The sequence below is a fragment of the Ambystoma mexicanum genome, chromosome 14 (genome assembly GCF_040938575.1).
Source record: "Ambystoma mexicanum isolate Mex_15411 chromosome 14, UKY_AmexF1_1, whole genome shotgun sequence".
In the NCBI taxonomy this organism is placed as follows: domain Eukaryota; kingdom Metazoa; phylum Chordata; class Amphibia; order Caudata; family Ambystomatidae; genus Ambystoma; species Ambystoma mexicanum.
In genome coordinates, this window is record NC_090940.1 from 540,061,585 (window position 1) to 540,080,339 (window position 18,755).

Genomic DNA, 18,755 nt, shown 5'->3' on the forward strand with positions numbered 1-18,755 from the left:
CGCCACTGTATAGCAGCAGATGGGAGACCAGCAAAGGTGGCCAATGAAAGGGGCAGACTGATGACCACCAAAAGGTGTAGAGTGTCATGCCAAGGCAGTGGGGCAATGATTGAAACATGACCAGTGAATTGCAAATGTGTACCAGTTAAAATGTAAGCGTGGAAAGGATCAACTGCAAAAGGGAAAGGGTTCACGATGAAATGGAAAGAGTGTGCAGCTAAAGGGGGGAGGGGGCTGAGCAAAGGAATGAAGTACAGCAGAAGATGCAGGAATGCCAGCAAACCCAGAGCAGAGACCTACTGAAGAGCAAGACTTTAAACGTGAAGGGCAACCAGCAAAAGGGCGACCAGCAAAAATAGAAAGGGCAACCAGTAAAAAGAGAAAGGGAAGCCAGAAGAAAGGGGTAAGGTTGGCTAGGTAAAGGGGAAAGGTTGGCTAGGTAAAGGGGAAAGGGCGGCCAGGCGAAGAGGAAAGGGGGGCCAGGCAAAAGGGAAAGGGGGGCCGGGGAAAGGGGGGCCAGGCAAAGGGGAAAGGGTGGCCAGGCAAAGGGGAAGAGTAGCCAGGCAAAGGGGAATCGGCAACCAGTCATAGGGGAAGAGGGAGGGGAAGGGTATGAACGACCAGTAACAGGGCGATAAAAGGAAAGGGAGGATGACCAGCAAAAGGGGAAGGAAACTAGTTAATTAGTAATGCTGATCAACAAAGAAAACAGATGGGCTAGGAACGTTGAGGTAGTTTAATGGTTGAATGGGGCAGAGTGACAAGCTCGGCCAGCAAAAGGCATTCCAAGTGGGCTGCATTGATTGATTTTAATACTTACTTTCTTGTACCTACTTTAAGGGTGTCGAAGAAGGAAGCCGACACAAAGGTGCCAAGGTCTTGGTTATAAACTTATCTCCTAAGTAGAAGACCTCACTATCCCCATCTCTACGAGGGGTTTCCCTGCCTCAAACTAAAACTAAAGGAATTGTCTGAATGTCTGTCAAATCAAAGTTCCACTGTGTCAAATCCTACTCTAACCCTCACACTAGAACTAAAGTATACACTAACAGAAAGTTCCATCTTCAAGAGAATGGCTCCCTTCAGTAGGTTCTTAAAGAGTGTCCAATAGTGGTCATCACTCAGCAGAAAATACCAGTGGCGGGGGGACTGCCTTCCCCCGGCTTACAGGCTTCACCAAGTCTTTATCCAACGTCCAGGAGAATGACTCCCTTCTCCCGATGTACTTACTCCCTTCCACTGGTGTCTATAGTACAAGTCTCAGCCCACTCAGTTCACCACAAGGTCAGGGGAATGATTCCTTTTTCCTTGAGTCTTTATCACAGCCCTTTGTCCGATACCAAGAGAATGACTCCCTTCTCCTGGTATTATTCGATACAGTTCTTTCTCAGAGTTGGGATTCCAAACCCTTCTCATGGGCTAGTGGTTTCCTCACTGAGGATAGCTCAGCGGAAACGTGTTCGCCTTGGAAGCAAAACAACATGAAGCACCACAGGTTCGATTCCCGGGTCAGCGCTTAGAACCCACTGGGTATTTAAGCACGTTATAAATACGCAACTAAGAAAAGAAAAAAAGACAATTGCGCAACTAAAAAAAAAAAACTATTCCTGTAACAGTGCCTCGATGCCCACAGGCTGTGTGAGCGCTTTAAAAAAATGCGCACATTTTTAAAAAAAAAATGCTGTGCCAAGGAAGATTCCCTCTGATGCTTTTCTACTTACTCTTGGGGTCTCTGACCCTTCTCTGGTGGTCATTGGTTTCCTCGCTATGACTGGGCAGAGGAAGATTTCTGCTGATGCTTTTCTGCTTACTCTTGGGGTCTCGACCCTTGTCTCGTTATGCCCATTAACTTCCTTGCGAATGCTGGGCCAGGGAAGAGCCACCTTACCCTCTGTGTCAACCCCTGTGTCCCCTCTGGTTTGCATGTACTTCCCCTTTCCTCCAAGAAGGCATTGGTACCTTGCTGGCACATCCTGGGACCTGGGCACACTTCTCCAGCTGTGTGGGCTTCTCTCATGTGCACTGGTGGCTTTGCAGAGACTTCCTGGCTTCGGGATGCGGTCCACCTTCACTCAGCCTGTGGAAAACTTTGTGGCATCCTCTTGGCACTCTCTGCTTCTCTACAGCTTTCGGTCGGGGTTCGAATCTCATGCACTCGAGACTCCGGGTGCCGGCTGCTTTCCCCAACAGGAGTGGATACCGTGGCTCCTTCCAACACTGTGCTTCTAGTACTGGCTGTGTTTGGCTCCACAGTCAAGCTACCACCGATCTAACAGTCCTTTCATGTTTATACTTTTCATTCAGTTCCTACCATGCAGATTTCACAAGTCCTTCTTCATTGTTACTATGTGACTGATCCTCATGCCTCCATGGGGCTACCCCGTACCAGTGTTACCACAGTTCAAGTTCTTTGTGTCCCCTGTGTTCTTCCTCGTCCTTGTACTTTTGGTCTTAGGTCCTATGTTACAACAATGCATAGGCTTGTTCTCAATGTAGTGGCTCTGGACACTAGGGAGGGCTAGGGATGTTGGAGAGTGACAACATTCATTAGGCTGTCCCCCACGTGATCGTCTTCATTCCCAGAGTCGTCGTCCCTCCCCATTAGGTCCTAGCGCATGAAACCACCCCTAGGGAGACTATTGGATAGCAGCCTCACCTTCCTAGCCTTGCGGAAAAGGGCTTCCCCCCTGGGGAGAAGTGACGGCACCTCGTGAATTGTCACACTACTCAAATTGCACCCCTCTTCATATACATTACAAATTTCTACATTGTCAGTTGTAGTTTGTGCAAAATGCCCATATTAATTTGATATTTATTTGTATTGATATTTTATTTGTATCGCACTCGTACACAAGTGTTTCAGAGCGCAACGAAGCAAGGGAGGGGATTAAGGGAGAACAAAACAATGATTTTACTAGGCCCATTGACATTGAGAACGGAGATTATCCCTTTGCATGAACGTGGCTGGGCTACTTTGTCCCCTCCATTACCTGGGATTGACTGAATGAGGGGTGTTAAAGGCAACCTACCTTGTTTCCCCCCCACTTCTGAATCTCCCCTCTTCACCACTTCCTTGAAGTCCTCCTTCTACTTCATTCCGAACGCCCCTTTTTTTTGCTTCCCTCCTCTTAAAATCTTTTGTCGGGATGTCTACGAGCACCGTGTTCACATCCAGTGTGGTGTTCCGCAGCCCGGCTCGATTACCTATGTGTGTGTGAATGAGAAACACAGAGGCAAGCAGGGAACTTTCCTCAGGTTATCAAACTGTTCTCAGGTTGGCAAGGGAAAGAAAGGAACTGCATGGATACAATGAATGATACAGTTATAGCCTTCTTTGGGCCTTCCCTGGGTCAGCCCAGAATCTGCCAGGGTGACACTAGTATGAACGCGTGTGTGGTACTTTCCCTGGAAATCCATATCCTAACCCAAAGTCTGGGAACAGAAAGAACACGGCATGCAGCACCACTAGGTGAGTGGAGTCTTCCAAAATGTTTCAATGGATGAACCAATGGGATTGTGAGCCATGCAAAACCTTGTGCTGGGGTTTATTGTGAAATTTGCAGACTTCACACACCTTCGAGAAAGCCTTCAACCTTAAGATGGAGGACACCTTCCTGTTCAGTCCAGAGTTCAGGCGTGCACTGATAAAGCCAATCAATTTGACAGATGTATTACTATTGGCAACATGATAGTGCCACCTTTTGCCCAGGAAGCACCATCATGTGTCACATAGTGGCATACTATGCTCACATCCTCGCAAGCCATGTACTGCTATGACACACAAGGACATGCCATCAAACGCCAAGGTATTCACTGCGTTTCAAGGCGACGGCATGCAGCTCGCAAGGAAACCATTGTCAAGGTATTGGCATCAAAATACAAGTCCTTGCCAATAGCTATTAATCTCGTAGGCACTCAAGCCATTGTCATTGATAGGCGTAGTTAGAAGAGCAGTGCCATGGTGCACTACCCACAGTTAGTATGTCAGTGCTGGATTCTTTTAAGAGCAGTTAGGTAAGCAGTGACCGGCTCATGTATGCCTAGCTAGCATAGCACAGGCAGATTGCCTTTATGCCCGATTAGGATATCTATGGCATACTCGGGTTTTGACAATTTAGCCCAGCGAGGCCAGATACTATAGTGTCCAGTTACAACAGCGGTGCCAGATTCCATCATGGCAGTTAGCACAGGAAGTCTATGCTCTAGTGTTCATTGTTATCACCTGATAGACATTATGTACAGTGAGCATAATGATATCAAGAGTGTAGTATGCCCAGTTAGCACTTCGGAGGGAGGGTGTGGTGGGTGTGGGGGTGGGGGGGTGTGTGTGTGTGGGGGGGGGGGGGTTCTGGTTACAGTGTGTGTGTGCGTGAATGATGCAACTGTACTTTATTAATATAAATATCAAAGAATCATGACTTAATTTTTCACATCAGAGATGCCCCCATTCGGTTAGGATAGGAAAATCTCCATTTTAACATGGCCGCTCAGTTTGCGGTAGCCAAACATCTGCAGGCTTTGTATGCCACGTCACATCCATCTCCAATCTAGCTGCACCCTCATACCACTAGTTTCCCCACACTAGGGGTCACGTCGCCGCATCCACGAGCCACAACTAAAAGATAACTACAGGGCTTCTTTACTTGGACACCACAAAGTAAGAAAGCCATAGACTCCACTTTGACAGATAGAAGCTGAGGAGTTCACAGCATTCACTGCAAAATCCAGAAAATCTAGGTTATAAATGCGGCCATTTGTTACTTTTACACAGATCCAAATCCAGCTTTACCAATTATCTGAGTTCAAGCACGGTTTATAGTTAGTCATGACATTGCGTAGTCGTCAATAACAAAAATATGCAACGCAGGATTCGGCCACTCACGCCCAACTTCCCACAACGGTAAGCCCGCCCTTTCCATGACAGTTTCCTGCTCCAGTCTTCATCATTTCCTGCCTCCTCAGCTCTACACTCGGCGATTAGGAACAGCTGGGCAGACACAGACTGGCCTTCACAGCCTTGCATTGCAATGATTTGGGCATCTTCTGTAGGTACAAAGGCGGTTGGCGGATTGACACCATGCTTAGGTTACCATTTTCGAACAGATCCACCATAAGAGGTGCCTTTTGGCTGGATTTTACTTTGATATTTTAACAAGTTAACTGTTATAGGCATCTCACATTTCCACAATGTACATTTTGACCCACATGTTACGAGAACCGCTGAAGGATAAAAACCTACAAATGTGAAGGGCACATCTCAAGGTGCTTCAAATGAGCACATTTGCCTACACACCTCTCTCTCTCGCTATTCCTGCTAGTAGATGTTTAGCGCTTGTAACCAGATTGTTGTAATTTGTATGCTTAAACAGAGAAACTGTAGCTTAGCTAGGATAACATTGAACACTAGCAGACAAGACCACACACTGACAGAGAATTGAGTGCAACGAATGCAAGCGCAACACAGATCAGTCTTCCTGCTTCCTACTTCATTCACTCGCTCTTTTGGTTCACCTCATCGCGCCTCCATACAACAGTGCACTGGCCCCACAAAGCATTTGACTGTTTCAAGTAAATGGGGAAAACATGGCACTTCTCTCCAGACTGGGTATAATGGAGTCCAGCTGTGCTGAGCAATATAGAATGGGCTACTACTATGCCAACTGGTCACAATGGGTGTCCTAACTGGGCATTAATGCAACTGGACATTGGTTTTCTTATAGGGAGGGCATATTGCTTGACGATGGTATGAGTACCTAAGCAGGTGTTGGCAATGAGTGTGTACCAGGAATTGGTTGACAACACCGGCTATTCACGTGAAAACCTGGAAATGGTGTGAGCACCTGGGCTTTTGATTGAAATCCCCGATATATAATGTGAGTACTAGAACATGTCATGACAACAACTGGCAGGTTAATTTACTGCATGGGCATACAATGTCAGTAGCTGGCAAATGGTGTGTGCACATGACCGTACCGTGCCAATGCCTGGCAAATGCTTCTGAAACAGCCAACACCGCTGGCGTGGCAATGCTTGTTTTTGTATAGAATGGACAATAAGAAAGTATAAAACAAAATGGCTGTTCGAAGAAAAACACATTGTAATTTATTTCAGCAACAATATATATATATATTTTGAAGCACATCAGGTACCTTCCAGTCAGGGTTCCGATGGCTACCACGGTCCCCGAAGGATGAAAGCCTGAAGACTGCGCCGGATCCTGCAATTGACGGAAGTATAATGACATGTTTAGCCATAGGAGGTGTACTGCAACAAGAAGTGGGGCCAGTATTCAAAAAAGCAAATACATATCTACCAAAAGCCACTACAAAAAATAAAAACACCTTTTCAAAGATTTAACACACTCAAAAACCTTCCTCCAAATCTAGTTCACATTTCTCCTATGGCGTTTGGTTTTGGCACATTTTGGTGAGGCGCAGCACCCACACGAGGCAAAACCATTCAAACAGAGTATTTGAAAGCAGAATATCTGGTTGACATGGCAATTAGCAGCACTTGTGGCATGAATCGGAAAAAGCAAATCTTACACATCATTCAAACCAATGAGTGCATGTTTAACAATTACTCTGCCAATCAAAGGATCTGTGATGTCATGTCAATGGGCTGCAAAGTAATACTTTTTTTTGCTTACAGGTCGATTCAGAGCTCAAATGAATTTCCAGTCTGACAGTAGCCCCCCGTCTCCCAGATGGGAAGACAGAAAACGACAGCAGGGCCAATTGTGAGTGGGCACAGCCCCGCTTCCCCATAAGCCACTGGACCCTTTAACCTTGCATTCGCAGAGTGCTCTGGTTTAAGCTCTCCACCTTCCCCCAAATCTTTGGACTGAGCCCCACCATTCTCCTGATTGTTCTTCTGACTCCCACGTCCCAGCGGACATAAGGACCCAACTTTCAGTCAGATCACTCTCCTGGCCTGAGCTTCCTGGAGCCTCAGACCACATAGAAGACAATGACGTATTGGGGTCGGGGGGGGGGGGGGCGGTGTATCCGACGAGTAGCAGACCATGATAACATCATGTTACAGAAGGCTTTGTTACAGGGTCACACTGGCTTCCCAACTAAATGTCTCAATGTTTTTGCTACATAGGCCACGCCAGCAAACTCCAACACAAAAGGAGGTTATTAATGTGCTTAAGAGCAGACTTGGAGGTCAGTGGATCAGTGCTTAAGACCGATTCCTTAAACATGCAGGTACCAAGGATCTGTGCTTAAGTCATGAAAATATATACTCCCTGTTTCAGCCGGCGGGGAGAAATACTGTTTATAAACATTAAGGAGATTGCAACCTCCTTTACACTCGAAGAGGAGGTAAAACAGCTAATTAATGAAGGGGGCTTCGACATTAAAATGGGTCAGGATTGTCAAATGCTGTGAATTTGGAAAAGGGTATAAAACAAGCCAAAGCGCTGTACACAATGAGTGGCAAAGTGCAAATATTTGTACTGGTTTGGAATTAGATTCAAGAACAACATGGCATGACAGACATGTGACTACATTTGCTACGTGAATGACACAGGTGAAGGGGGCAGTGGTAACACAGTCCCTATCGGTTGGTAGTCAGCCAATAGGAGTACTACTGACTATTTACCGGGCTGAACCGTTAGCAGTTGCTACCTGCGGGGCAGCAGTCTGTGGGTGCTCAGTGGTAGATCACCTACAGAGAAGTCAGAGAATGCCTTTTCCCTCCCTGTCTGCCGGGAGTGCCAATGTGGCGTAATGAGTCAGAAGGCAGAATTGAGGGAACTTTCAGGGTGTTATCGCATGGAACAAACTGAAATTGAGCTTAGGCTTTGATGCGTGCTTAAGAATTTAGTGTAAATGAATTTTAGAGATTGATGAGATAAACCCCAGAAGATTCCTACAAAAGCAAAATCAAAGTTAAGATACAATTCAAAGGCATTCTGACCAATGACTGAGTAAAACGGATGGAACAAGACCTCATTTACAGCATATTCATAACTCCGGGTGCGGGTCAAAAGCCTTAGCTAGACTGGGTTCAGCCCTTGTGTAGGAAATGGGATCCGACTGCTTTGCTACATTTGAGCATCATAATTGGGTTTTATGTGGAGGTAAAAACAGTAATGGAACGGTGTACAGGGTTGCCATTTGGAACAATCAAGATGTCCTTTTTTTGTCCATATTACACAGACACCAGGGTTAATTTTTTTAATTATAAAATATGTTTATTCGTCTTTATAACATAATCCAACATGTTCAAGATGACACATTCCACACGTCACATTTCTCCTCCCAACCCACCCTCTTGCCTGGATCCCTCCCTAACCCCAACCAAACCGTAAACACGGCTATCCTCTCTAGAAAGTTCTCTGGCATATTTCTCATTGGTGCTCAAGATCCATCACTGGGCCCTTTACTCCAGGCTAATCGTCGGTCTCCTATTTTCAAACACTGTGTGGCTGCAATTTGTCCTGGCTTTCCTCTTTCTTTACGTGTTAACAGTCAGAGTTGGCTGCTAGGATGTTGAGCTATTTCTAAGACCAGCATTAGCGAAGCGAAATCGAAGAGTACGATTGGGCAGTGTAGCTGGTTCCTGGCCCTTTACTTGATCGATGTATAGCACTTTCTGGCCCATGCGGAGAAAACTGGTAAACAGTGGCTTGCGGAAAAGCCGAGATGGCTTTATTTTGTGACTGTATTTTCATATTTGGGATTGTTCCCTGCAGCCTCTTTATGTCCTGATGTGTAGTAACACTTCGTGTACTTGCAATGTGTGGTCCTTCTGTTTAGATCTTGTTTTAGATGGCATTGTATGCAGTTATGCCTGCTGTTTTTAGGTGATGGGTTTAGGCCTGTCTGTGTTTCATTTTTCTCATGTTCTATTTGATAAAACAGTCATTAGATTACAAGTTAATACCAATGCATATCAAATTGAAATACTAAAAGTAGATACATCTGAGTGACCCAAACTAACATTTATTAAGGGGGGGGAAAGGCTTTTCAGTCAAAACAAAACCAAATAAAAAAAGGAAATGACCACTAGATGCATACAAAAAGTAATTCAAAAAATGTAATCTAAATTAAAGTTGTTTCTACTGCTTCTTTAAAACCAAAAAAGGTAAAATAAAATACTGTATATGTTCCGTCTAAATGATGGAGGCACTGCAGAAACAAGATTACAGATAAGAGGAAACTAAACGTAGGAATCGGTAGAAATGCAAAGAAATGTAAATTAAGATGTAGACGAGATAAGCAGGGCAGGACCGGCTTTTCCTACATGCAAAGCACAAAGAGAGAATGTGCCTTTACGTCTGAGCCTTACTTCGTCAGGTCCTGGGTTATTGTACACCTGTTCACCATCTTTCCTAAATTCACCACCTGTACCTTCCCATTTTAGTCACTCTGGGGTACGCCTGCTACGATATCTGAAAGATCGGATTTCCTGGAGATCGTGCCTAAGAGCTTACGGCAAACCTCGCACAGAGATAACCGAGGGTCCACCAAACGCTGTCGGTGCCCACGTTTCATTACACAGAGGGGTTCATCCCATTTAACGCGGCAAAGTTCCAAAAGGTGCTTGTTTTTCCGCATCATATATATTTTTTTATTGTTTAAAGCACAGACCCATAGGTGTAATTTCTAAGGGGGAGGGGGCAATGGTGCTTGTGCTCCCCCCCAAACGTTTGTGGCATAGCATTTTGTCCCACTCATTTGGCCGCTGCCTCTTTCATTTAGCTGTCATGGCCCTCCCCAAACATTTTCAGCAAAGTTACTCCACTGGACGGACCTAGCTGGAGAGCAGAGGAGCGCTGTACAGAGTGTGGATAGCCAGCATTTGGTCTGCCATCTTTTAACAGTAGCGCAGCACTGTGTGGTCTCTGCACCGGTATGCGCGTCCATTGGCATTAGTCCTTAGTAGTCGTTGAATATCCGGCACCTGTCCCAGCCGGTCGCCCCGTCACAGCAGCAGTTTCTATAAAATAAGTTTATTTGCAGGGGGGAGAAGCACTCGCAGCTTTCAGTCTGGTTGTGAATGAAACGTTTTCCTACTGTGTACAATTACACTGGCACATACTAATTTGGGCTGGAACTGAGCACTTCCTGCTGTCGCCAAATTGATGAATACATATTTCCATGTTCATGCTGTGCTTTATACCTGAATATTAATTAAAGAGAGGACATATGTTCCCCACTGGCACCTTAATATGTGTAACAATAGATGTGTTCTTCTTTTCTCTAAGAAGATATAGATGTTTACAATTTGTAGTTTTCCTGGTTTTCTTGGGCATTACAGGATCCCAGGTGTTTTCTTACCCAGTAATTGGCAGCCATGGTGCTCCCTTACATTCAATCATTACAGCTCGGATATAGAGGCGTGCGTGCGCGTGCGCCTCCGCATGCCTGTGCGCGCGTGTGTGTGTGTGCACGTGCACGCACGCAACATCTGTGCTATGCTGGCAGTGCCATTCAATCTCCGATGTCAAAATATCCCTTTGCCAACTTGGCAGGAGTATAGCTAGCTCGGCCGATGACAAAGAGCTCCTTACATGTTAATTTCTGTCTCACTATTGGCAGAATAGATAACCATCTCATTTCCATGCATTTTAGATCTTTATTCCAAACTCTACAGAACGCAAATATACCTTACATATCCCTTACTTTTGTAGGATGAGAAATAATTCCTCACTAGGCAATACAAATCATCGTGCATCCTTGCATAGCACCTCATGCCATACTGTTGCAGTTTCCCTGCAGTAAAGACAGGTGTCACTGTTGCCTCTTCTTCCAACAATCTGGGAAGCAGCCAAGGGTAAGGCCACCCACCACAGGATTCGAACTTGCAAAATACCAGCTCCCCTCATATCAGAGAACAGCCCTTTAACTGTGTAGCTATCTACCTGTGGGTGGTGTCACTGCACACCATAAGCGATCTCTCAGCAACACCTTTATTTGCAAGTGTATTAACTTTGCTGCATCGTGGGAAGACGCCCACTGAGAGGTGACTTTGTATAAGCGGACAGGGAGAGAGAATGTGGCGCCCCTCAACATCCAGGGTGCCATCAAATGTAGCTCCTGCAAAGGGGCAGTGAACTCAGATTTAAAATGTTGCCTGAAATGACGGTGGGAAACTATCAATGACCTGTATCGACAGTGTGCTTATGTTGTTTGTTTGTTTGTCTCAAAAATCAATAAAATGTGTTATCAAAAAAAAAAACCTTGCTGCATCAATAAGGCTGCCCATTTGAATCTTCTCTGATTTGGGAGGGTCTCTTCTCCTTTATCCAAGGGTCTAGTCAACCTTTGCCTCAGTACCCTTGGCCGGGTATCATGCCTAATACACGTCTGTCTTTGTTTCAGACTATTAAACCATGCATGATGGTACTTACTGCACATGCACAGTTAGTGCCTGAAAAAGTCAAGAAGCTGCAAATTTCATCATGACCATCGATACTGAATGTAATCATCGATTACTGAATGTAATCGGCAGGTAATGTCAGGCACAATTTGCGCCACCTCATTTGTAGCTTGGATTTCCTAAACTAATCCTCATAGTTCCCTTTATAAATTCCATTGATGCAGTGGTGGATGGTCACCCTCAAGTATTTCCCCAAATTTGCTAAAATGATATGGAATATGCAGACCTGTTTTTCAAAATCGAGGTTTTGGATGAGGAAGGAGGGCCAAGACAAGAGGGGGAAGTGGGGCATCCCCCTCCGTCAAACACAATAACAGAATAATAGGAACATTCAACGAAAGCCCCATGCAAATAAGCTGAATGGTACGCTCCTAGGGAATGGAAGGTGCACTTTTGGGTGTACGGCACACATGACTTTACTTCCTCTCTTTGGACTGGAGTGGGAACTGAGGAAAGGACTGTGAGTGGGGCATTTCAGCAGTACTTTGCGGACAGGGTTCTTTCCTCTTAGGATCGAAAGACTCCACTAAGATGCAAACTTGGTGACTTGCAGAGCACTGCGGCTGGTGGATGAACCCCTAGAGACGGTATTGCATTGGGGTCTGAAGTTCTGGCCTGCTCAGCCAATGCAATGATTATGATCCTATGGGCTACAGCAGCCAACCCGCTGGACTGAAATACAGTCTGCCAGAACAAGGCCGAGCAAGCTTTCTCCGTTATCGTCGTGTCTTCTACATTCAAAAAGTTCAAAGAGAAAAAAAAGCCAACACAACCTTTATGTTCCAGTATGGTTGGCAAGAATAGCTCACGAGTTAAAGGCTCGCCTCTGGCAGCATGTGCTTTGTAAATTCTAATCCCGCAGGAGAGCACGCTCAGTCCTTCATCCTTCTGGGGTCAATACATTGAGAACCATCAAAATGGCTAATGCAATTATTGCAAGTGGTTTGAAGTGGGAGAAATCTGACATGACGCGCTATATACAAGACTCATATTTTGATTATTAAACATCTGTCCATTCAATACCATTCTTCAGGTTGAGGAATGTGATGAGAGGAACCGAGTATTGCCCGAAAAGCTTTGAGACAACTGCTGTCGCAAAATGTGTATTCATCACCCCCTGAAAGGTACACGCCACGCCTGAATCACCTGCCGGCCACATGTCTCCGATCGCCTCCAATTGGGAAATAGAGCAAGCCATCATCTGACATCCTTCTTGGGAAAGCCTACTTTTCAGCCTACTCGTGCGTGGTTCTGTTCCCAAAAGTCCTGCCGTGCCGGATATAGCATCCCGGCTACACCTACTCAGTGCCATAAACAGCAGCCAGCTAAAAAGAGCCCTAGAACTAAACGTACTAGTTTCTTGGGGAATGAACAAAAATAGCAATAGAGAAGGCATTAACTTGCATAAATCAGCACTAAAAAAAAAAATGGGAGAGAAGGATGCTTAATGAGAGCCGACAGTCTGCAGCGCCATGTAACATTGCTAAGATTTTCTAGAAAGCTGCTGAGTTGGGGGAAACAGTGTGGTTTTTCTGGTGCTGTTTTCAATGGGAAAATCAATCTGCACGCAGACATTTTGCCCCAAAGCACTGTGGATATTTTGGCGCTATAATTTTTCAGCAAAGGCTCTGCACTTACTCAGAAGAGAGGGAAAACAATGATTTCGGTTCTGGAATACGAGGGGCAGAACAGTCCGCAATAGGAATGGAAATAAATGCTCAAACTCTTTGGAACACATAAAATAAAGATGTGGTTAAAAAAGGGAGAGAAAACAACAAGTAAAAACAAACAACTCTATTACAATCAACAACCAGTAAAAACCAACAACTCTATTACAATCAACAACCAGTAAAAATCAACAACTCTATTACAATTAGAAGCAAACTTGGAACCAAAATAATCCACAGAACATTAGTACATGGAAGTCAATAATGACATCCTCTGAGGCAATCCGACTACAGTCAATAACTACTGCTATGGACTGCATTCCGAACATTCTGATTTCAAAAGCAGACAGGGAAACACTAGAGAACATTTCTCTGCATTCAGAAAATAGCGCTACAAAATGTTCTCGCAAGCTTTCTTTTAACAAGACACTCACTCTTGGTCAATATCTCTTTTTTCACTGCACCTTCAACAAGACAGGCAACCTCTGTTAGTCAATGAACTGAAAGCTAAAACATGGAAAAATGCTTTCAGTTCAGTAAACAGAAACAGTTTACTTTTCACATTACAAATAATTGTGCTCACGGTAAACTAATTCCCGTACAACCACATTTACAATTAAAATATGCACCGTGCAAATGTAACATTATTATTAAATCAGTAAAACGCGGCCACATCTAATTTACTATCGTGTTTTACCCATTTCCTTTACATACTATTAAGCAGTCGCTTTTTGCTTCCCCACCACAGCGATATCTATTGCTATTATCACTGTGTGCGAATAGCCTTATAGCCCTCTGAAGGGGTCATTATCGCTTGGGATAATGACCCTTTCCCAACGTATGACCAGAGTTGCGGGTCATTTATACCATGAGCGCTCTGAGGCCTTTAGGCGAACAGCGCTATATAAAAACCAACATAGATAGATAGATAGATGCTAATTACCCCTACCTTGAGCTCTAAGACTACAATAATATTGTCAAATATGGCACATTATAGAAAAAATATTTAAACATACCTAGATAATATTTCAAAACTTAAGAAGCAAATTATAGTGCTCAGTCTTTCTTTTTTAACAGCAATTGTAGAATCTTCCCATGGCCAAGAATAGGTTGGATGATACAAGAAACCGCCAGAGCAGCCGATATTTACCTCAAGTGAGAACGCTAATCATCAGTTTATCCAAAACAATTCAGAGGCATTTATCGCCAGAGACCAATTGCAAACTATGAACAGTCGAGCTCTATATCCGTAATCCATAGAGTAGAACTGCTCCTTCCAGTCACGCTAAACACAATGGCCCTCATTAGGACCCTGGCGGAGAGGGTTTTACGCCGGCGTAGTGCATGGCGTACCTCTCCGCCAGACTACGAGTTCCCGTAGCGCCATGGATGATTTTTACGCCTGCTTTTTGCAGGCGGAAAAATCCATGGCGCTAAGGGACCTTGATGTTAATTACACCACCGTAATTTACGGTGGCGTAATTAACGCCTTCCCCACTCCCATTATACCCTATGGGGCAAGAATGGGAATGGGGAAGTGTAAAATGGGGATTGGGGACTTACCGCCCCGCCAAGGTCGGCATGGGGCGGTAAGTCCGCCAACCACCTTGGCGGAGTTGGCAGCTTAGCGCCATGGACCATGGTGCAAATTGCACCATGGTCCTCCGCCAAGGTCGTAATGAGGGCCAATGGGTGGCTAACCGTGAGGTCTATATCCATTATCCATAGAGTCGAAGAACTACTCCCAGGCATGCATAACTAAATAGGTTTCTAATTGGGAGGTCTACATTATTCATCCACAGAGAAAAATCTACTCCCACACATGTACAACCGGATGGGTAGCTAATAAAGACGTCCATTCCCACAGAGTAGAATAATTACTCCCAGAAATGCCTAACTGAATGGGTGGCTAACCGTGAGGTCTATATCCATTATCCATAGAGTCAAAGAACTACTCCCAGGCATGCATAACTAAATAGGTCTCTAATAGGGGGGACTACATTAATAATCCATAGAGAAAAATCTACTCCCACAAATGAACAACCGGATGGGTAGCTAATAAAGACGTCCATTCTCAGACAGAAGAACTACTCCCAGAAAAGCATAACTGAATGGGAGGCTAACAGGGAGGCCTACATCAATCATCCATAGAGGAAAGACTGCTGTAAGGAACTCATGGTGGCAACAGTAAAGACGGACACAAGTGATCGCAGTTCAACAGTGTTTATTAAACTGTATAGGTAAGTTGGAAAAACATCTAATCTAAACCTAAACCTAAGATGGGAGCAAGCTTCGACCATCAAACAATAATAATGCAGTCCTCGTGGTGGCATGTCAAAATAAAGGAAACCTAAGAAAATAAAGGAAAACTAATAAACCTGTAGCCAAATCCTTACTCTAAATACAAAAAGAAGTGTGGGATAATGTTCATTTGAATGAAGGAAGAGTTCACAAATAATAAGTCAGGATACTGTAATCAGGGTCTCCCTTCCTCACGTTTTAAGCATGGGACAAGGTAGGATTTTGGAGCAGAGCACTTGCTCGAGCTTTCCCAGCACGACCTAGCAGTTCCCTTTTCAGCAATCAGGGCTTTCAGTAGTTAAGTCTCTTTTCTGGTAAAAAGTCTCTTGCCGCCGTAGGCCTGCTGTATTCAAATAATAAACAAAGTTCCTTTTCACGTATACATTGGGTGAGGTCTTTCACCCCTGGATCCCCCTCTTCCATATACACATCCCTAATAAGTTCTTTAACGATACCAGGTCCTCCTATATTCTATCCACTTGCTTTGGACGGCCTGTGGTTCAAAGTATCAAAACAAAAATTCAACAAAAAGTTCTTCTCAATTTGGGTGGTAGTTCTTCACCCCTGGGTTCCCCCTCTTCTGGGCTCAGACACCTCTCGAATATCAGCTTCTCTTTATCGGGTTCACTTTGGCATGTCTTGCAAAAGGCTTTCCCTTTTGTACTTTGCTTTGCGGAATTCACAGGTCTGTGGATGTTGGCTTCTCACCCTCGGATCCCCCTCTTCCGGTCTCAGAACTGACTCGACTGTTTGCCTCCCTCGATCGGGTTCACTGTGCCTTTTAAGACAATTTCCTTTGTGACATTTACACATCTCAATGTTTTTTAAACAGTTCACTGTGGACATCCCTTGTTTGGGTTTACTCTTGCCAATTGTGCCTTTCTAATTCAACACTTACGATACAGGACTCATTTACCTTGGCTTCACAATCATCCGTCGGTCAGACTTTCAACTGTACAGAGGATTTTACAAGACCCCTGTATGACCACTTTGACCCCCTTCTCGCATTTCCCAAGGCCTTCTGGTTATGGTAGTTTGAACAATTGGGTAATCGCCCAGAGTTTCAAGAGTGAGCGCCCACGTGGTGCCAGCCTCTTCTGTTACTGGTTTTCTCCCCGCTTTACATTAATAGCTCTTTCATTCTTTCACAGTTCAATTAGCCGTTTGCTATTTTTCATTCAACACAGTTCAGTTTCTTATCGATTCCACCCTCGACTCACTGGCTGCAATAAACGCTTGGCTTTCTTTCTCTTTGGAATCAAGGTTGATACCATGGAGACAAGTGTCTCTTCTCGGCTTGGTTATCAGCAGAGGAAGGTCTTGTGTACCGTTGACATCTGCTGCAAAACAAAGTGGCTATTGTTCGCGGTCTTACGATTCCTTCTGTAGAGGTTTCACAGGCCTTGGTCTGAAAGTGCAAGCTCACTTCTCTCCTTGTCACCCTCTCGGTTGGCACCATATTTCTTCTCCTCTTGAACTGCTGTGCTGAGTTAGCTCTCTCATTGTTTGGTCTGCCTTGCTCGTCTTGCACTCCACCTTTTATCCCTGTGGGGAAGGTAAAGGCCCATCAGGTGTGTGCGATTCTGGTCAATTGCCTGACCCTGCTGTTGGGACATGTAAGGTAAATGGCTCGAGTGTTAGTCTGTTGTCCTTTGTGATATGAAAAAGTGTTCACGTCGGAAGAGGGGGGTGGGGTAAAGTGTTTGTGGATCCAAAATGGTAGGCTGGGGAAAAAGTGTCATAAGAAGGGTGATACCTCATCTCACATGTCGGTGTCCCACTTCCACTCCCCGAGGACACCCGATCCAGGTGATCCTCCCTCACTAGTCCACCCCCCAGGAACCGGATCCTATAGCGATGGCTGTGTCCTGGCCACCTGGAAGACAGACCCCAGGGGGCTAGTCAGGGAGACACCTTCAGGTTTCTCGCACTACTCCCAAACATGTACAACAGAATGTGTGGCTAATAGTGTAACATCACAAATTAATTAAATCTGGCACAATGGGTTGGTACACATTTTGGTTTTCAAGTCATGTATTCCTTATTAATCTATGACAGACAGCCTCCACCTATTGGATCCGTTATTTAAAGGGATGGTCTAGTAAAAATGTTTATTTAAAAAATAGATAGGCCACATAAAAAAAAAATACTAGCATCCTCCGTTTTAAAACTTCCTATGTAAAATTTTGAGCTATTCGAGCTCAAAATTCGAAAAAGCAAGCACTGGGGCGCAGCCATTTTGTGAAATGGAGGCCCTCCTGTGCTGGCTTTTGCTTTTGCGGCACTAATGAAGGAAAAGCCAGCCAGCTGTAGTAAACAAAGTCTACCGCTGGGTGGCTTTCCCTTCATTAGTGCTGGGACTTGGAGGACGCGGACCGGAGACCAGAGCAGGAAAGCTGCAGCTGAATCTCGGTAAGTGCGATTTCTTTTTTTTACAAAAAATAAGCACTAGCTGCGTTTTTTTTTTCTAAGTTTTCCGGCCTGGAGGAGCCCGGAAAACTTAGAAATAAAACCGCAGCTTTAAAAACGTTGTATTTATGTTTGCGGTCGCTTTTGAAGCGACTGCAAACATAAATACAACGTTATTGTGTTGGAAAACGCTGCAGTTTTTCTTTCCAAGTTTCTCAGGCTCCTCCGGCACGGAGGAGCCTGAGAAATTTGGAAAGAAAAACCGCAGCGTTTTCCAACACAACTGCGTTGTGTTTGCCTGAATCTGCTTTACCATTTGGGGCTCTCGGGCTCCCCACGGGGAGCCCGAGAGCCCCAAATGGAAAAGCAGATTCAGGCAGAACAACGCGGCATTGCGGAAAACAACCGCGTTGTTTCTACCTGAATCTGCTTTCCCATTTGGGGCTCTCGGGCTCCCCACGGGGAGCCCGAGAGCCCCAAATGGGAAAGCAGATTTAGGCAGACAACGCAGCATTTAGCATTTCCCATTTGGGGCTCTCGGGATCCCCACGGGGAGCCCGAGAGCCCCAAATGGGAAATCAGCTGCAGGTAGAAACACTACGCGGCATGTAAACATAACCGCGTGTGTTTCTGCCTGCTGTGGCTTTCACTTTGGGTCTCCGGTGCTCCCCTGGGAGCACCGGAGACCCAAAGTGATAGCCACAGCAGGCAGAAACACACGCGGTTGTGTTGGAAAACGATGCGGTTTTTCTTTCCAAGTTTCTCAGGCTCCTCCGAGCCGGAGGAGCCTGAGAAACTTGGAACGAAAAACCGCAGCGTTTTCCAACACAATAACGTTGTATTTACGTTTGCGGTCGCTTCAAAAGCGACCGCAAACATAAATACGTTTTTAAAGCTGCGGTTTTATTTCTATGTTTTCCGGGCTCCTCCAGCCCGGAAAACTTAGAAAAAAAAACGCAGCTAGTGCTTATTTTTTGTAAAAAA

The 18,755-nt window shown here is 45.1% G+C and overlaps 1 protein-coding gene across 9 annotated transcripts in view; it reads right to left on the reverse strand.

Moving 5' to 3' along the window:
* Positions 1 to 18,755, reverse strand: part of EML1 (EMAP like 1) — an 821,887-nt gene that overhangs the window by 23,724 nt on the left and 779,408 nt on the right. For all 9 annotated transcript variants that reach the window (XM_069637821.1, XM_069637826.1, XM_069637819.1 and 6 more), the window contains one exon: positions 6,150 to 6,217. In XM_069637821.1, the coding sequence (XP_069493922.1) occupies positions 6,150 to 6,217 (68 nt within the window). The remainder of the gene's footprint in view (positions 1 to 6,149; positions 6,218 to 18,755) is intronic.